General features: G+C 36.3%; 1 protein-coding gene across 6 annotated transcripts in view; it reads left to right on the forward strand.

Annotated features, from left to right (window-relative positions):
• SLIT2 (slit homolog 2 (Drosophila)) overlaps window positions 1–19482 on the forward strand; it is a 271824-nt gene that overhangs the window by 178832 nt on the left and 73510 nt on the right. For all 6 annotated transcript variants that reach the window (XM_010576835.1, XM_010576836.1, XM_010576839.1 and 3 more), the window contains 3 exons: window positions 16855–16926; window positions 17580–17651; window positions 18174–18245. In XM_010576835.1, coding sequence (XP_010575137.1) covers window positions 16855–16926; window positions 17580–17651; window positions 18174–18245 — 216 coding nt within the window. The remainder of the gene's footprint in view (window positions 1–16854; window positions 16927–17579; window positions 17652–18173; window positions 18246–19482) is intronic.

Genomic DNA, 19482 nt, shown 5'->3' on the forward strand with positions numbered 1-19482 from the left:
TCACCCCTCTCAGAAAAATTCCTTTGTTTGCAAATAAAGTGACTACTTCAGAAAATCCGTGCACAGTGCCTGAGAAGGCTGCACAGACTGTTTTCATTATTTAATGAGTTATATACTGGCTTTTTTACTTGCATATGTAAAGCTGTGTGCGTAGACGAGGAGGAGAAATATTGCAAGAAAGAAGTAGGGAATATGTCTCAAACATTCCCCACTATATTTCTGCTGCTAGCCACTGGAGCTAACCACTGAATGGTGATTACAGACACTGGACGACTGACTTTTTCATCACTGTCTTCTAGACCTACATAGGTTAGTGGGGGTATGTGCTGTTAACATCTATACTTCCTTGAGAAATTCAGTACTAGAGATTGCAAGGGTGTTCATGAATCTTTATTTTAAGTACCATCACTCCCAAAGAAATGATAGGATGTGGGAGCTACTAGTTGACTCTGAATCCACTGTTAAAAGAAATGAGCGTAAGGTAAAAGCAAATGGGAATTTACAGAATGGAAAGGTGCTTTCCACTAATCTGTTCACTATACTTTCTATGTAAGAAATGCTGGTGAGTTTTAAGCATGGACTGGTATGATCTTCAGCAGTTTATTGGCCTGGAGAGTAAAAGCAACTGCATAACAACACCTCCAGCATTTGGCTAAGCATTTAACAGATTGCAAACTGAAGCTCAATGTTTCCTCCTAGGCTAGGCAGTGTTCAGATCCCGGAGTGAGGCCTTTTCACAATCTGAGAGCCATAATCCATTGATGTAGATAAATATGTATGTGTGTGCTCAAATAAATATATACTTAATTCATATATAAATATATAAATATAGCACAGTATATATAGTATACTGTGCTATAGTGTTTATAGTTTGTAGTGAAACAGTGTAAACTATCCATTATCTCTCTGTATTGTATCTAGTTTGTAAGTGCTGGCTAAATAAAATGCAGATCACAGTATTTTGCACAGTTAAATAACACCATTCATGCCATAAGACATGAACATACATTTATTCAAAAGCCGGCACAAGAAGAGATAGAACATTAGAAAGCCAAACTTTAGTAATTATTTTATATTAAGCAGATACATACCAGTGAATGCCAGTGTGATGAGAAAACTGAACTTCAGTGATTGACTTAGATTTTGAGTAAAGCGGACAGGAGTGAGATACGATTTGGGCCAGTGGTAGGCTGCGCTTACCATATAGTGAGAACAAAACTTTCCACTTGAGTGGAAGCTAAGGAGAGAAATGTACAGGAAAAGAAAGAAATAAAGTAAGACCCATGAAAGGCTCTGAAACTGAGGGATAAACTGAATGGAAGAATTAGAGTAGAGGATCTCGTGAGTATTTGATGACAATCACATGATCTTTGCTGCTTCCTTGTCAATAAGTTGAAGAGGAGTTGGAATTTTGACAAATAAGTATATTTCAATGGTTGTATGGGGAAAGCTTTACACTATAGTGCTTGCTTTAATGTGAGGAGAATAATTGGTGATAGTTCTTTTATGATTGTCATGGGTGGCAGTTATACTTACCATCTTAGCATTGAAGAGAATGGGAGAGAGAAAAGAGGTTGGAGAATGAGTGGTTTATAGAGTAAAAAAGGTTTTACTGGTAATGAAGTGAGGGAATTCTATAAGACTGGATCAAACCAGCACTCTACCCTGGCCAGTAGCCTGTATCAGCTGAAGAATGTTTTGGAAACAGCAATATACAGCTTCAGAAGTAAAACACCTATAGGACAAATATTTTCCTTGCTCCCAATGTCTGTTGGGGTTCTTTTTCTGAAACTTGAAAAGGAAAACTTTAAGGAAAAAAAGGTTTTCTTTGAAACATCCAATCTGCTTTAAACCCTATTATGTTCTTAATCTTCATGTTATTTTAAGCCAATAAATTTGGGGGGAAGCGGTTGTGCTAAAAATCTCTCAGTTTAAAATATAGTCTTTTAAAATTGCACTAATTTTCCTTTGTCTTTGTAGAGGGAGGGAAGATGCATTCAGGTTCACAATTTGTCCTGACACATTCTATTTTGCATGCCACCCTTATGCATCTCTTCTCTAAACTGTTCCAAGTCCGTTCAATCTTTTTGGATGCCAAAACCTTCCATCTTAATCTCCTCCTTTTTCTCTGAACTCTTTGTTTTCCAAAATCTTTTGACCTGCAGTGACCAGAGTTGAATACAATATTCCAGATCATAGTGAACCATCACTTTATATTAATGGAATTCTAGTTTTCTTTCATTTGCCTTTTGCAACCTAATACTCACTTGCTTTCTTTAACTGCCAGTACACGTTGCACCATGTTTTCTGTTGAACTACCCATGAAGAGTCCTAGGCCTTTTATCTTAGCTTTTACAGTTTTGTCAGGAACCAGAATTGCGTAGATGTAATCCTTTTATTCCATCCACAAATTTCTGAGCATTGAATCCAGTTGTATTTTACTTTTTAAAGCTGATCTATGAAAGACTTCAGTCCTCTCTGCTTTTAAATAACTTCAACATGCAAAAGGATTGTGACATTCCTATATTGTTATCATACAATAAAAAGTGTTTTAAAGCTTCATTTTTAAAGAAGTACTTTGCAACTGTTGCTTATAGCAACCCCTTGAGATTAGATTAGAAAGAATGATTGTATCCTATAAAATAATCTTGGTTTTCATTTATTCCTTATGTGATAGTGTTGTCAGTATGCCAAAATGGTAGCAGACAGCATTCGAAGAGAGGAGACCATGCTGTCAGAGTAGCGTTGAGAAAGCTGAGGAACTGCTGAACACAAGGCAGAAGGGTATAGTGAGTACTGTATTTCCACCACCATTATACAGTTCACACACACACGGCTTTATTATCTTAATCACCATTTTAGGTACATGGCTTTGGCAGGACCTCTCCAGTTCTTGGGGAGAAAGGGAAAGATAAATGAGCTGGTTCCCTGTTGTTTTCTCAAGGATGTACAAGCTTTAACAGCCAAATTACTATTAATTCACTGATTTTTATAATACCACCATGACCAGATTCACACAAACACCACAAGAAAATTGGCATTATACTTCTATTTTACACATGGCAGATGTTGTCCAGTCTTTTCAGTAGTTTTTCATATTTGTCAATCTTTTTCTGCATTTTCAACTGAACATTGTCATCTGATTTTCTAAACATACTTCATTGCCAGGAACATCTGAAAAATCCATAATACTTTCAAATTCTCTTACTCTGGACAAGTTTCTCTGCCCCACAATGTTATCACCTGTTTGTAGGCTGTATTTGCAGAAACCGGTGCTGTGTACTACCAACTTGTCATGTTATGCTTCAGCTGACTTCATGGTCCACAAACACCTCTGCTGCTTACATCTTTCCTGCCTTTTGTCTTTGCTTTATTACATGTGATGTGAATAACCTTTTCCTGTGAGGCCGATACTAAACTTTATTGTCAGCTCTCCTTTATAGAGATGCTTAAAATTTGACAAATTATTTTTGTGACATTTCATTTTTCCATCTATTTCTGCCTCTTATTTCTTTGTTCTTATGTGTATAGCAGGTTACTCTTAATAAGAATATTTAGGTTTTTAAGGCCCATAATCCCATTATTTTTTTTCTTGAGGTTCTTGTGAAGTTTGCCTTCAACATACGCTCGTGGCTTTGTGAGCCATGTTTTGCCATGTTCTCTGTCCATTTCTTCCATCCTTTCTCTCAGTGGGAAGCTTGACCTCATTCAACTCCTCAGTATACTATGAAGCACTGATTTCTTCCTCTTTGCCCAACACAGACTTCCTTTAGATAAAATGTTGTCTGATCTGTTTCTGCGTGAAAATAATTTGTATTCGTTACATTGTCAGTCCATCTGGACAATGCTGCTTAAAATCTAAGTGGTGTTAATAATGTTGTTATTCTCTGTCCTTCTGGTGTATATCATTAATGACAGGTTTAAAGTGTACATTCCATGTTGAAAATTATATGCTTTTTTTTTTTCCAGGGGGGTGATAGATTAACCTGTATCTAAATAATGTGCTACAAAAACATTTAAATGGAATATTGAATTTCTTAAGTATTAAACATTGGCAGTTTCAATTGAGTAAGATTTTGCATGATGAAGCTCTGAGTTAGCGCTTCCAGGAAAAGTAAAAGAAAAGGCTTTCTGTTTAGAGTCTAATGCTGATGTCATGACTTTGCATTGCCTCGATAGTTCTGCTGAACAACTGTTTTGGGATGACATTGTAAGACAGTAGGAGCTGTCAGCTCTGCTGATGGCTACTGCTTCTGTAGCAGAGCTGGCAAGGAGACTATGTGCTTGCACTGCACTGCAGCCTCCCTGTCTCTGAGTTTGGTATAATAGCCTAAACCACTGAGGAGAATGAGTTTGCATTGGAAGCTGAAGTGGTTGAGGAACGAGCAGGCATTCTGTGATGGTGGGAGCAGGAGGAGGCAGAGCCAGTTGCCAAAATGCTGTTTCATTCCAGTGCAGTTGGATTTACCAGCGAGCATCAGGGTATTGCTGAGAGGGTTTTGTCATCCTGCTCTGTCTGACTTCTCAATTGGTGCAGAAGTCAGTTGGATAAAACTAGCAATTCCTGTTGTGGGAAGTCAATTAGTAGGCAATGCATTGTCTGCCAAGTGCCTCTTGGGAAGATGCCTTCAGTAACAGGACTGCTTATCTCCAAATAGCTGCCAGTGAAAATGGAAGGAGAATAAAGCCTGTGGTGGTCCTCTCTTTTTCCCTTCTGGCATGATAAAGCTCAAAGCAAAATTAAGTAGTCAGCATCTCAGTAAATGTACTTCTTAATCTTTATTGACTTAGTACAATTGTATCTGTACTAGTTACACCCTTTCTGAAAAATTAATTCTCCTCTTTATTATCTAAATAAACTCACCACAGCTAAATAAGAATACCTAAGCTTTTCTTTTCAGGGTCTGTCTGATCAATGTGTTATTACTTGAGAAAGAAGTACTTCATATTCCATATATATTTTAAAAAACAGAGTGATTGGTTGAGCACTGAGACTCCCCCAGTTTTAGTGCACTTACTAATCCTGCAGGAAGCACAGAATTAAAAAGGTGCACAGATGCACCTTTGCCATTGGGCCAAATGAAAAGGTTTCATACAATGAGTGACCTGCAGAAAACATTTACTGGCTGGCTGGATGAGCCCACAGGGTTGTGGTGAATGGAGTTAAATCCAGTTGGTGGCTGGTCACAGGTGGTGTGCCCCAGGGCTCAGTATTGGGGCCGGTTCTGTTTAATATCTTTATCAACGATCTGGATGAGGGGATCGAGTGCACCCTCAGCAAGTTTGCCCATGACACCAAGTTGGGCGGGAGTGTTGTTCTGCTCAAGGGTAGGAAGGCTCTACAGAGGGGTCTGGTCAGGCTGGATCGATGGGCCGAGGCCAGTTGTATGAAGTTCAACAAGGCCAAGTGTGGGTCCTGCATTTGGGTCACAGCAACCCCATGCAGCGCTACAGGCTTGGGGAAGAGTGGCTGGAAAGCTGCCTGGCAGAGAAAGACCTGGGGGTGCTGGTCGACAGCCAGCTGAATTTAAGCCAACAGTGTGCTCAGGTGGCCAAGAAGGCCAACGGCATCCTGGCCTGTATCAGAAATAGTGTGGCCAGCAGAAGCAGGGAGGTGACTGTTCCCCTGTACTTGGCACTGGTGAGGCTGCACCTCGAGTACTGTGTTCAGTTTTGGGCCCCTCACTACAGGAAAGACATTGAGGTGCTGGAGCGTGTCCAGAGAAGGGCAACCAAGTTGGTGAGGGGCCTGGAGCACAAGTCTTACGAGGAGCGGCTGAGGGAGATGGGGCTGTTTAGCCTGGAGAAGAGGAGGCTGAGGGGAACAGGCTGCCGAGGGAAGCGGCTGAGTCACCATCCCTGGAGGTATTCAAAAAATGTGTAGACAAGGCACTTCAGGATATGCTTTAGTGGACTAGATGATCTTAAAGGTCTTTTCCAACCCAAATGATTCTATGATTCTATGATTTGGGAAATTTAAAAAATTTCCCATAGTCCTATTATATTAATGTCTGTATTGTAAATGTCGTGAGGCAAAATATATTGCCCATAAAAGTTACATGCTAATAGTCTTCAAACTTTTGTTGTTTAGTGTGCCTTACTTTATCCTTTTTCCATTGGCTTAAGCAAAGCATGATACATTATTCATTCATTAGAAACATCATGATTCGAGTTGATTTAGATTTTGTTGTTTAAACCTCTCCCCTTTTCCAGAAATTTTTATGGGATGCTCTTTCATTGGCATGTTCAGTCTATTGAGCTTAACCAACTCCAGTAGTCTAATGCACCTAGCGCTCTCCTCCTTCGTCATACAGCTCATATATTAAAGGCATTAAAGGTCATTCTTAAGTTTCAAAACTATTACTTTAATTGGTTTTAGAAAGTATAGCCTTTCTAATGGTGATAGCATTTATCAGCCTTTATGCAGGCATTCCTTCCACATTTTAGTTTTTCTGCACCGTTAATCTCTTTTCACTTGGTTGCATTTTAGAATTCACCTTCTGCGTGAAAATTCTTTGAATGATCGGCAGAAATAACTCTGGTTCCCTTCAAATAGAGACTTTTTGGCACATGTTCAAACAGACTATCAGAAACCGTACAAACAGTGACCCAGCAGCAATTCTATTAATTGTACTGGTACCTTCTCTCAGAATGGTGTGAGTAAGTGACAGGCTCTTATTTCAAAAGAAGAGGCCAAGAAGCCATTAATGAGCTAGACTACCTTGTGAAAATGCTGCTTTTACATTCTTCTGATTTTTCTCTTCTCTTCTATGTCTTGAACTACCAATCAAAGTGGTTCTAAAACCTCTTTCCTTACTGTAGTATTATGAATAAAAGAAAATAAATGCAATGTGTGTTTCGGGGGGGGGGGGCAGAACTACCTGCTCTGATGACCACAGCTTTGTATAAATGATTATTTAAGCAAACAAGCATGGAATTAAGTTGATTTTTGTTTATATTAAAACCATTTAAGTAATCAAAGCAAGGACTTAATTACATTTGCTTCTTTTTTAGAAGGATAGCAGTCACTACAATGGTGTTTTGGTGAGCAGGAAGGTTTGCTGGAGGGGCAACAGTTGTATAAATAATTTTAGTCTTTGTAAGGGGCAGAAAAGGCCCTAAACCCCACAATATATGAAATGAAAAAACCATATAGGAGCTAGGAATTTTAACAGTTCACCTTCATAATCCAGTGTAGTGGAAAGTCACTGACTTCCTAATTACTATGGCCTTCAATATAAAGTTGTCCTTTCTTATGAATGGAGTTTTCTAATGTTTGATTGCCAAAACTAGAAGCTGTACAATTGTTTCATGATAACTTTATTTACATTTCCCATGAGTTTCCTGATCTGTCTCCTCAGTATTGTCTCGTCATACCTTCCTGATTTCTACTATTTTTCTTCATGTTTTCATCTTCCTCCATCTAATTCTCCCTTATACTTTGTTTTCATAAGTCTGTTGATTAATGATTGTGTATTATGCCAAGCACTCAACTACATCTTTGTGAGCTGTGTGATACTAAGCAGGATTAAAAGCTCCTGAGATCGCTTCTCACAGTAACACTCAAATTATATTAAAGGAGAAGGGGGAAAAAAATGAAAGGGAAAGGAGAGAAAGGGGAAAAAGAAGAAGGAAAAGAGGGGAAAGGAAATGAGATCTGACAGAATTGAACTTGACAGATGGAATTAACCAAGACAGAGTGACGAGCGACCTGATCACACTGCAGACACTGGGGAAGTGCTCTGCGTAAATGCAGAATTCTATCTGAGAACTGGGAGCTCTGTGTATATATCATTTCCAAGCTAAGTTTGGCATGTGTACAGTTTCACCATTTTTGTTGTCTTTTAAAATTCATCCTTAGGTAAAAGTCCAAAGTATAGCCTTAAATAAATAGCTATTGAACAGAGAGACTCTTACACTGAGATGCAAAGATGCTTCTAAGGATGACCCTTTACAGAGAAAAGTCACTTAGAAAGGGTTTAGGCACATTTATTGAAGACAGTTCAAAGACTCACATAGAAGGAAAACTGAAACGTCGGAGATAAGGCAGCTTTCTCTATTTTTAGCAGCTCAAAGTGTGATTCAGCTATCTACAGTAGCCTGACAGAAATGAGAGCAAACCCTGCATCTTTGCAGCTTGAAAGGAATGGGTCCGAATGCTGAGGGGAGGATGCAATAGGTTACGAGACATTAAATCGATGATTGCTTTCCAGTGTCTGCATTTGTTTCGGCTTTCTAGTTTAACTCAAAACATTGGTCTTTTTAGGACTTATACAGAATGTTAGCTCATAAATATAATTTACCTCTGAAACAGTTATGCTGTCAGCCAGAAGTCTTGCACATCCAGTGAAGTTCTGGAAAGGTTTTGCCAAGTTGGTTTCTATATATACATATGTATACATAGTCATTGGTCTTGTTTCACTATGTATTGTTAAGATTTTTAGTAGGTTGCAAGAATCCTCTATAACAGTATCTATCTTTTTCCAGAAAATATACTAACCTTCCAGTGCTAAATAGATACATCTCTTTGGTCTCACTATAAAATGTTTCACAGTCATTTAATTATTCTTATGGCTCTTTTTGAAACTGTTCTGATTTATCAAAATCTTTTCTTAATTCCTGACGTAACAAATGCATACAATACTGCCAGCGTATGCAGGTATCAAGTGAAAAGATGATGTCTACTTATGGATAAAAAAATTAATTATTATATTATTCAGTTGCTTCTGAATACTGATACATACTTTGGTCAGTAGGAAGCTAGAAAAATGTGCCAGTTTTTTAATTTTCAGAAATTGCTAGATTGAGATAAATTGCATTAAAAGATACATAAGTACCTTGTGGAGACATTACTATCTTCTAAATGCCCCTTTGACAAAGTCACATGCTCTGACTAACATTTTCTCAGCTCTTAATCTAACATTCTAAACTTTTGAGCAACTTCATATAGCTGCCGTGTTTTTAAAATTAACTTTTCTCATACATGCTTCTCTTCAACTGTACTTCATGTGTACTTTTCTTCAAATCTTTTCTTATCTTCTTCCCTTCCCAAAGGTTTTTAAGACCAATGTGTTTTTAAGACCAATCCTGACTAATGGATTGGACTTGATATTCAAAATTTTACCACTGGACTGGGGAGGCGTTCAGATTGTTCAGTGAAATATAGCACTTATGCTTCTGTTTTGCTTAAAATTTACTGCATCTTAATGTCCAGAAGCTTATATCAGAGTACCTGATTGTTAGATGCATTATTATTAGTTATAATGTATTAGTTATAAGCTTATCTTTTTTCTAGAAGTTTGTTCAAAAGAATCACAGGAGTATGGCTTTACATATGGAGGAGGACCAAAAAAAGTTTCCTAATGAAATGGAAATATCTGGTGCAAAACATCTGACATGAAACTAAAATTTAGTATCCATATACATTGTGACTGCATTTTTCCACATTCTGCAGCACCTAATTTTAAAGGTGATCCCTGGTCGTGTTTAGGCTGTTAATGCAAATATGGCTATTAAAATGATTTGAAAGTCTTTGCATGAAAATAAACCTAATACTACTCCACATTTTTATTAGAAAGGTTTTATGACTTGCCACTCCCTGTTGTAAGTGACACTCGCTTTAGACTGTCATCTGTGGCATCAGTGATGTGAATACAGTTCTCTCTATATACTTTTCTTTGATTGTGGGAAGGTCATTAGTTCTTAGCAAAGCCAGTTTTTATGCCCATTGCAATATAAAACAAAATGGTCTGTTTGCTTTATCAAAAATGTAGAAATTTGCTAAAATCTTAACATCATTCATATGATATATGCATGTAAGCACACAATAATTACATGTGAATAACGAAAAATGCATTCAATAAATGTGAAACAAATTATAATTGGGTAAAGGAATCTATTGAGGTATTGATTTCTTTACCTTAATATATTTAATTTGCCGATGCAGATTTCACTGAATTACATTTAACTTATCTTGGGGATTCCTGCTTTAATATTTCTCAGGCAAAACTTAAAATATATTCCATTTGACTGCCTCAGAAATAGATGGTTTTACTAATTTGATAGCTAATCCTGTCTGCTTAGCACACACGAGAGAAATGATTTGTCATGCTTTTACTCAAATATCTTCCTAATCTGAAAATTACTGGTAAATCATGCGCCTTTATGCTTTACAAAAAAAAAACAAAAACACAACTTTCTTATTTAGTTGTCAGACATTTTTGTAGGTAGAATATTTAATCTGTTCTTTATCAGCATGTGTTCTATGCTGCCATTGTTCACATCTTCAACTTTCTTCATACCCTTGTGTCCTATCTTAAAAACTAATTAAATTCAGAGGACAGAGGATAATTTCAACAGTCAAGAGGACGTAGAGACACAGAACACAACTGGACAAGAAACATGTGAAAACAGTGCTGGTTTCCAGAGACACTGGCAGTGGGTGCTGGCCAGAATGAACACCATTCCACTTCTGGGTGTTTTGTGCAAGTTTCTGGTGGGTATTGAAGTAGAGGCGACACCTTGAGGGACCTCTCTGACTCTGCCAAGGGAAGGAATATAACTCAAGAATGGAATAAATGAAAATTATGGGGAAAAGCATTGAAGGGAAGCTGGAGAAGGCCCATCTAGCTCTTCCAGAAAAACCCTCATAGATCTCTGACAGCTGTGCCACACTCCAAAGATGTTGTTACTCTTAGATTTTATTTTCACATATGGCTCTTCACTACTGATAACTTTTTCTCAGCAATAATGTGTGAATTTACTGTAAAGAAACTATGGATCCTGACTTTTCACTATTTTGTGTTTCATCATCAATGGAATGCTTTCTTCATTATTTACATGTTGTTAAATACATAGTCCAGTAAGCAGCAACCACTTGTGAAAAGTATTCTCAGTTAAAAAAACTTCATTTAGATTTTTATGGCAAGTTTATGGTCTAAGTCCATGTGTTGTTTAACAGGTAGCAAGGACTCCTGCCACACTGCCGGTCTTGCACAACACTGGGATTCTCAAGCTAGTGTTTCTGCTCAGTGAGAACAGGTTGACAAGTCACTGCTTGTGATAAGCCAAGAGTATAGCAGGATTACATCTATTTTTTTGTGAATTTAATACAGTTGTTCTGAATAGCTCAAGTAGTTTTTGTAGTATAACAACCCTCATCAAAAATGGGCTAATTAGAGAGGCTTTAACTTGACTCTAGGTAACTCAGGCTAATTGCACTGCTGCTGCACTCTGACAGATGCCAAAGTACTGAGCAAATAGTTCTTTAAGCAGTGGTGCATTTTGCCTACACCCTGAATCTGTAATAATTAAGGAACGTAAAGCCTATCATCATTAATGGTGCTGTAGGGTTCAGAGCATGAGATGGCCCCTTCTGTGATGAAAAATTAAACAAGTGCAGGTTTGGGACTTGCTTTTGAGTAAATGCGATGAATTGTTTAATAGCTTTAGAATGACAATTCTTTTTACTTTTTTGATGTAATGCAGACTAAGGAGTCATCTGTCATTTACAATCAATCCCCTGAGGAAATATTTGATAGAACAATTAGACTGGGTGTTAACAGTTTGGCAAGCTTTAGGGCAACATTGACAGTGATTCTTTATATGCAAATATTTAAGAAACTGTCAACCAGATTTATTAATACACAGAATTAGAGCCTGAAATTCTAAAGTGCAAGTAATACAGTTGTTCAAAATACATCTTTTGTTTTGTTAGACATGGGTGATATCACAGATTTCAACAGAATTCTGCTGCCAAAGTTAGAAGCGACATTTAGTGGATATAAGCACTCTGGAGGTGCAGTTGTTGAGAAAGAAAAAAAGGTACTTTGTTTAATAGCCTCAAGGATTCCTGTAGCAAAGGGAGACTATTACTGTTTCCTGATTTTAAAAACAAACAAACAAAAAACCCCAAACCTGGCAGATGTTGCATATGATGAGAGATGTGTTGGCTGTGTATTGCAGTTCTTCAGATTCAGGAGCTGCACTGAATCCCATCACTGAAATCTATTTTCTGTTTTCTGACAGCTGTTTTTGCCATTTACTTTAAAAGCAGATGGGGAAAATGCAAAGAAGAGCTGTCAATTTTATTACCATGTATAATCAGCATCTGTGCAATACATCAGACTCATTGCACAGCTTAGACTTTCTTCTCTGTAGTAAAAATTCTTTGGGGATTTCTTGACAAGCTTCTTGCAGACTTTTTGTAAATGACGCTGGAATTGAAAGTATAGATTAATTAACTGCTAAAGCCACTATTGTATTGACCAAATTTACTTAATCAAGATGTTATGTTCTGATTGGTTTAATTACAAAATATATGGCTAATTTGCTGCTCCGTATTCAAATTCTTGTTTTCTTACTTTTTTTTAGATACATCTCTGACCCCTTAACGTGCATTTAGGTGCAGCACATCTCTGTGCAGTATTTTTTACCTTTCTCTACGGAGCAGGCTTAGTATATTGTACCCCATCTGCATGATTTAAAATAAAAATGACTATGTAGAGAACAGGGTGTTCTTCATCCCCACTCTGCCCTCCTTCCTGGTGCAGGAGTCTTTCATAGAAATGACTTTTTATAGTGGGAAAATAAGCTAGTTTAAAAGTGTCAGTGTAAATAAGCATGTTGTCTGTCTCTGTAAGTGCGGAAGTAGTAATCAGTAATGGTGTGCTGCAGGCTTATAGTAGAGAACAGCATCCTCCTGGAAAGTGTCAAGTGATTTACATGTCACAGGGCTCTCTGGGGACCGGGTGGGAAGAATCTGTCTACTGGCTGGGGACCTACTTTGATTTGATTTCATTAGGTTGGAAGTCACAACTGCAGAAGCACCTTTGTTTCTTAGAATAGTAGATGGTTGTATGCTACAGTGTCTGCAGTGATAAGCAGTGGGGAAAGATTTAGAAAAAGAAATGTTCACAGTACATTTCAGAGATAGGAGAGATTAGGGAACAGTCCTCAAAAAAGGTTCCAAGCAGTTTGGCAGTGTTAAAAGACAGTAAAACACTTATGTATTGATGCAGGACTTCTTTGAAGTGAAACACTAAAAGGAGCAGGAGACTTAATACTAAGAGCATTAATTAGCATTTATGTGGTGATGGGCAGAGTACTTCTTATACATGAGGCAGTGCAAGCTTTGATGAAGCATGTACTTAACTGTCTTCCTCCATTATCTTATCTTATTAAATATGCTACTAAAATTGACTGTGGCTTTTGAAAAAGAAAACACCAAGGCACTGTTTACGATACATAGATGATCATTTATAAAAAAGAATGACTTCTGGGATGACTTTGAAGGGAGATGTTGTGCACAAAATTTAATACAAGTTCCATGGAAAAATACTGATATTAGCTTTTTGTTCTTCTGTAATATAATGGTACTTCTGGCCGTGTCATTTGCGAGCACTTAATAGCTGATTTTTTCAGTAATAGATAACTACAACCCGTCCTATTCCAGAATTAAAAATGTTTCATTTAATATGAGGAATTAATATAAAGGAGTTTTTAATTACTATGGGTTTTATCAGTAGAATGCAAATTTCCTTTAGATATTAGTCTATCTGTGCTTTGTGACCCTGGAATATATCTAATTAGATTTTCTCTGGAACAGTGGATGCAAATTTGCACTCTATGAAATTCAGCTGATTCTGGGAAGATAAAGCAGAAGATTACAGGATAACAAAGCTTGAAAATGTGATTTTGATTTACTTTCTTTACAGACATAGTGGGGTATAAAAGATTTGTCTTCTTTATTTATATAATCTTATTTTTCCTAATTTTATACTAATCTCATTTTCTAAAATGTGATGTGCTTTAGCGCATACACTTTGGCGTGAGTTAAGAAAGCACATACATAGATGATCCTACTATAAAAAAATCCTTTATCCAGAAGAGCTTGTAAATTTATCCCAGCACTGCACTGTCTGTCTATTAGACTATAAATTTCTCACTAAAAGGAAATGTTAGGTAAACTTGATGTGGAGTTCATTTTATATATCCACCAGTGAATTGGTAGTTCGCTCTATTAGAACTGCTAGAAAATTAGCTTTCAGAAATATACTGTAGTAGGACTTCTTCAGGTTTTGGATCCATATAATTTGTAGACAAATTGGACAGCAGTAAAGTAGATCTGCTACTCCATCTTCTCATAAAGAATGACATACATGTATCCTGTAAGGTACTTCAGTTTATAGAACTAATATATTTTTAAATTAAAAGAGGAAACTGGAAAATACTTTGTGTCTTAATTTAATGCTAAACCTTGTCTTTCTCAAGTTACATTCCGTATTGTGTCTAGTTAAGAGCATTCTGTGTTTAAAGATAGGTGAACGTAAACTGGAGCCCCTCCAGCCCTAGGTTACAAATCTCTACATCATGGGCTAATAAGCAGCATTTATATATGAGGCTTGTGGCAGCCGCATGTGGGAGCTTTGCCACTGCAATATCTGTCTTTCCCATACACACAGAGGCATTTTCACACAGAGGCATTTTTCCCCAGTCTCTCTCTCTCCAGCAATTCGAGTCCTCCTCTGTAATATGGCCTAATCCTTCCCTGTCCTTTTTACCCTCCTCCCCTTTCCAGTCCTCTGCATATGCCCTATGTGTTTCCCTGTGCAAGATATTCTTTGGCTGGTTTTCAAAGCTACACATCTGATAAATGTCTGGTCATGCTATCCCTGGTGGTTAGGCAGTCGGTTGCTGCCAAATAGAGTGTGTAACAGGAATGGATGGATGGCTACCATTCCCTTCATGGCTGGGTTAATTTGGTTTCTCAACTCCTTCCCATTGCTAAAATAAGGAAATTTTTAGAAATTTATTATCTGAAGGTTTTACCTTGCTTTGACCTAGCCAGCTGAGTAGAAAAGTATCTAGATGATAAGCATGCGTAATCTTTATTTTCTGGGAAAACTAAGCTAAAAATGTAGTGGAAGAACAGAAAATACTTGGGTTTGGTTTAACTTGGTGTTGACCTTTAACTTAAGCAAGTTTTTATGTATTCGATGTTTGCCTTCTGCATCTACTCAAGTGTATTGGAGAAGAGTGACTTTGTTCCTTTATAGCCTAGTCAGTACTCCTTGTCTGATGCAAAATGTGTTTCATGGGTCCAAAAGGCTCAGCCAAGGTGAAGAAAGTGTGTGAAAGAATATCGTGTTTATGGAAAAAGTTAACAGTCTTGTGCCATGGAAATCCGTGCAGTGTTTAAAATATACCTGAAAACTGTAGCAAGGTGGCAACATTTTCCTAGTTAAGGACTTTTTTAAAACATGGACCCTGTCTAACACAGCTCTGATGGAGATTTCTGTGTGTCAGGAAGATTTTTTTTAAGGCTTTTTTTTTCTTGGCTTCTTTATAAGCCATTCAAGAACAAATTCTGCTAAGGTAAAGCATGGTAAGACTTAAGAGATTTTGAGTATTGAATTTATAAATATCTTCATCTGAACAAAACTTCACCAAGGCAACAAAAAATCCTTCTTCAGTTCAGCTATACAGTGACCTCTGGAGAAACTTTACAAAAACAGGCAATTGTTGTAAGAATAGTTTCTTGGAAAGGCTTACTCAAAGTGAATATATGGGCTCATTAGTCACGTTGCACACACAGAGACTCATATGTCTCTTTATCAGAGTAAAAGTGAAACAGAAGAGTGTTAATAGGACAAGGGTAAAAGGGAAAATATAGCTAATATTCCTGCATCTAGATTTAAAAAGGCTTTTTGACCTTAGATTCTGAGTCAATGTCCAAGTAATTTAAAGTAGTGCAGTAAATTCTACAGAATTTTGATTCTTTATACAAAATAGATTTTTGGCATTGTCTTTACATACATAGATCATAGTAAACGTTGATACCTGTGCATGAAAGAGGGAAATAGAAAGCTTATTAGATAAGCATGGTATGTAGTTTGAATAATACTGCCTTTTCCTGTTGTACTTTTTAGTATAAATACTTTCATTCCTTATGTCTACAATAACCATGAAACACGCTGGTGCGTGAAGAAGTAGTTTCTATTTTAAATGTGCTTATTGCTGAATCTGTTTTGACTTGTTGGCAAGTGGGCCATAGGTCTTTATCAGCATAGATTTCCCATATGCAAAGCTCTGGAAGTTAAAAAAATTCTTGGAAAACTGTTTCCATCAGCAAATTCACACTTTGCAGTATGGCAAGTTTCAGTCACAGTCACTGTACACACAAAGCAAATGTGGCCAGTAACATAAACTACAATTTTAGACTAAAATACTTGTTTAAAGAATTTAGAGGTGTAGCTGTGCAATCCTAGTATTATATCTTAAAGAAAATGTTTTACGTACTGTATCCAAAGAAATCGTGTGCGCGTGTCTAAAAATCTGGTATTTACCTTACTGCAGGTATCGACATATGTTATTTGTTTTGTAGGAACATTCCTCTCTCCTTTCCTACGGTTTGCGTATTTCAGTGATTAACTTATAGAAGTCTTTAGACATTTCTAATTAAAATTTATTATAAAAATTGCTGTATGTGAATAATACATAGGGAGTCAATTAACACTAACTCGAGTTTGAATTTTTTAATGACAGTTCTAGCTTAAATTTTACAAAAATCTTGTGTGCTCTGAAAATAAGTTTTCTTTAGATACAAAATCAAGATTGGGATTTAATTGGCAACATTGTACTCTCTAGGTTAAAAGGTTTGGTTTTACAGACAAAAACTGATTTTTTTTTGTAATGAAAACTGAAATGACCTTGTTTCTCAAGATAAAAATTATACTGAAAAAGAAAGCAAAAGCAGCCTTCTTTGTTAAAGTCTACCCCTTCTAGTTTGTTACGGCTTTAGATTGCCTTTTGGCTTGGGTTTTGTATTTTTATGTTGTTGCTATTCTTTTGCAGACGGTTAGAACAAAATTCAATCAAGGTCATACCTCCTGGAGCTTTCGCACCATATAAAAAGCTTCGAAGAATGTACGTACCCAATAATTTAGATTTAATTTTTTATTTTCTCATATATATATACATACACATATACACATATATCTATATATAAAAATAAAAAACAAGTCAAGGTCATACAGACGAACTGTAGTCGATATGTGAGCATTTAAAAAAGTTTGACTGCTGTGAGATTAACTGATATGGCAGCCTGGTTATTAACACCATATAGCATCTTTGTCACATTAATAATAACTGTTTCTTACCAAGTATTGAAATTATTTAATATGGTTCTTCATAGAAGCAATATGTTACTGTAGTGAACATTCTATAAAAAAAATAAATTAATGGGGATAAGCCACTGTTATTTCAGAATATCTTTGAGGCTGTATAGTCCTATGGCCCTAGCAAACAGAGAATTCTTTATAAAATGTACTTAAGCAATTGGGAAAAGTAAATCTTTGTCATTTTTTTTCAAGCATTTGAAAGGTCTATTTTTAACCATGCATTTTGTTTCAGTGTACTGACAATTTTAGTGGTTTTATATTAAAATGCTTTGGCTATGTCTCACATAAATATTTTAATTTCTCTCTCCCTTCCATGCCTAATTCTAATTACTTATTATTTTAATGTTTGATATTTTGAAAAGAGCTTGAATTAATTGAATCAAATTTAATTTATTTCAGTGACCTGAGCAATAACCAGATCTCTGAAGCAGCTCCAGATGCTTTCCAGGGCTTACGTTCACTCAATTCGCTGTAGGTATCTGTTTGACCTGTAAAAACAGAAGCAAATTTCTCATATTCTTATAGTGAAATTATTTTGGATTTTTGGCTCCTTCCAGAATTTTCATACAAATTCAATCAATTCTGAAAGTTGTAAAAATAATTTCAGAGTGTTAGAGTGATAATTGAATATTGTATCACAGCTGGATATTAAAAATGTATGGTTTTTTTATAAATATGTTCATGGCAAAGAGTTGAACAAAATCAAATATTTCTTTTATTCCCCAGTTAGTTGTTCTTAAAAACAGCAAATCCACTTACCAAGGTCCCTTGGTAAGGCTGTTAACAGTGAGGTGCTGATTCTGCTGAGAGCTCTTTGGGCAACACACCTTTTGGGAAAATGTGTGATCCTGCTACCTCACAAGCATCTTGCAAGTATCAAGTTGCTGCTGTTAAATTCTCTTCAGGAAAATGGAAACTTCTTTAAAGTCAAAATCACACAGTATATGCCTTTCATAATGGCGGCTTTGTTTGCTTTATTATTTCCTGGTACAGTGTCCTCTATGGCAATAAAATTACAGAACTTCCAAAGGGCCTATTTGAAGGACTCTTTTCTCTGCAATTGCTGTGAGTATTTTTATAATATTTATTCTATTCTGGGATAACTCAGAGGGTAAACATGATGAGAGATTTATGCCTGGAGAAGAACTGGCAGGAAATTCCGTCTGTAAGATCAGAGTATAATAAAAATAAACTATGTTAAAGCCAAAGGAGTCAAGACTGTTGTAGGCGAGCTTGCCATTCATCCACAAATTTGATCATATCTCAGCTAATGTCTCAGCCTAAAATGATTAAAATGAAACTATTCTTTTGTGTGGAATTTATAAAGATAAAACACATAAGATAGGATACTGTCTTGCCCTGTAAACAGCATATAGTATGTATAAAGTTGTGTGGAACCATCGAAGGAATATTTGTATGTTTTATAAAGAGAAAATATGAAGTGGAAATGCTATGTAATTTTATTTCTAGTTGTACCCATGGAAGAACAGAGTTGCAGTACAGTTTCACTGATGACTTTTAATGTTTTCTGACATGGTGATATGTTTATCAAATATTGTCAATATTTAGCATAAGAGGCTGTGCACTAGTTGTACTGTGTAAAAGAATTTTGTGAAATAGGCCATAAAACAACAGTGGTGGTTTTGGAAGAAATTGTCCCAGAATAACTGACTAGATTTAAAGCTTCCTCTTAAAGAATTTAAAACTTCTTCCCACGGGATTAGAAGTATTTAATGTCCAGACTTCATAGTGTAGTGATTGGGAAAATGTCTATTATTAAACAACTCATTGAAGATGGTGAAACAGTAAGTAAAATCAAAGAAAATGCAAGTTCTAGCACCACCTAGAGGTTTACATTTTGATTTATTTTAGTCACAAACTAGTATAAGGAGGGGGGGGTGCATTCCTATTTTCCCTTAAAAAGATAGTTATAAATAGTAGATAGTTTTAGCTATAAAAATATATTTCAGATTTTGTAAAAAAAAAGGAAGTGACTTTTCTTTGAATTTCAGTTTATTCTGTATTAAAAATATGTCCATAGCTTGATATACTTTGCATAGACAATACATTTCAGTCTAAGTAAATTTCTGCTTGTGTGGTGAAACTTTTTATCGGGGCATTGGTTTTCAAATCCACCATTCCATTCCATTTCTGGCTGGAAATGTGAAAAAATAAAAACTATTTCATTATAAAAATGCATCTAGTTGAATGACGTTTTAATTTTTTTCTCTTCAAAAGCATGAAGGAGTTGGTTTAGATTGGCTTGTTTGCTTTAACTTTAGAAGTCTGGGAGGTACAGGGA

This window comes from Haliaeetus leucocephalus, unplaced genomic scaffold (genome assembly GCF_000737465.1).
Source record: "Haliaeetus leucocephalus isolate CR32 unplaced genomic scaffold, Haliaeetus_leucocephalus-4.0 Scaffold545, whole genome shotgun sequence".
In the NCBI taxonomy this organism is placed as follows: domain Eukaryota; kingdom Metazoa; phylum Chordata; class Aves; order Accipitriformes; family Accipitridae; genus Haliaeetus; species Haliaeetus leucocephalus.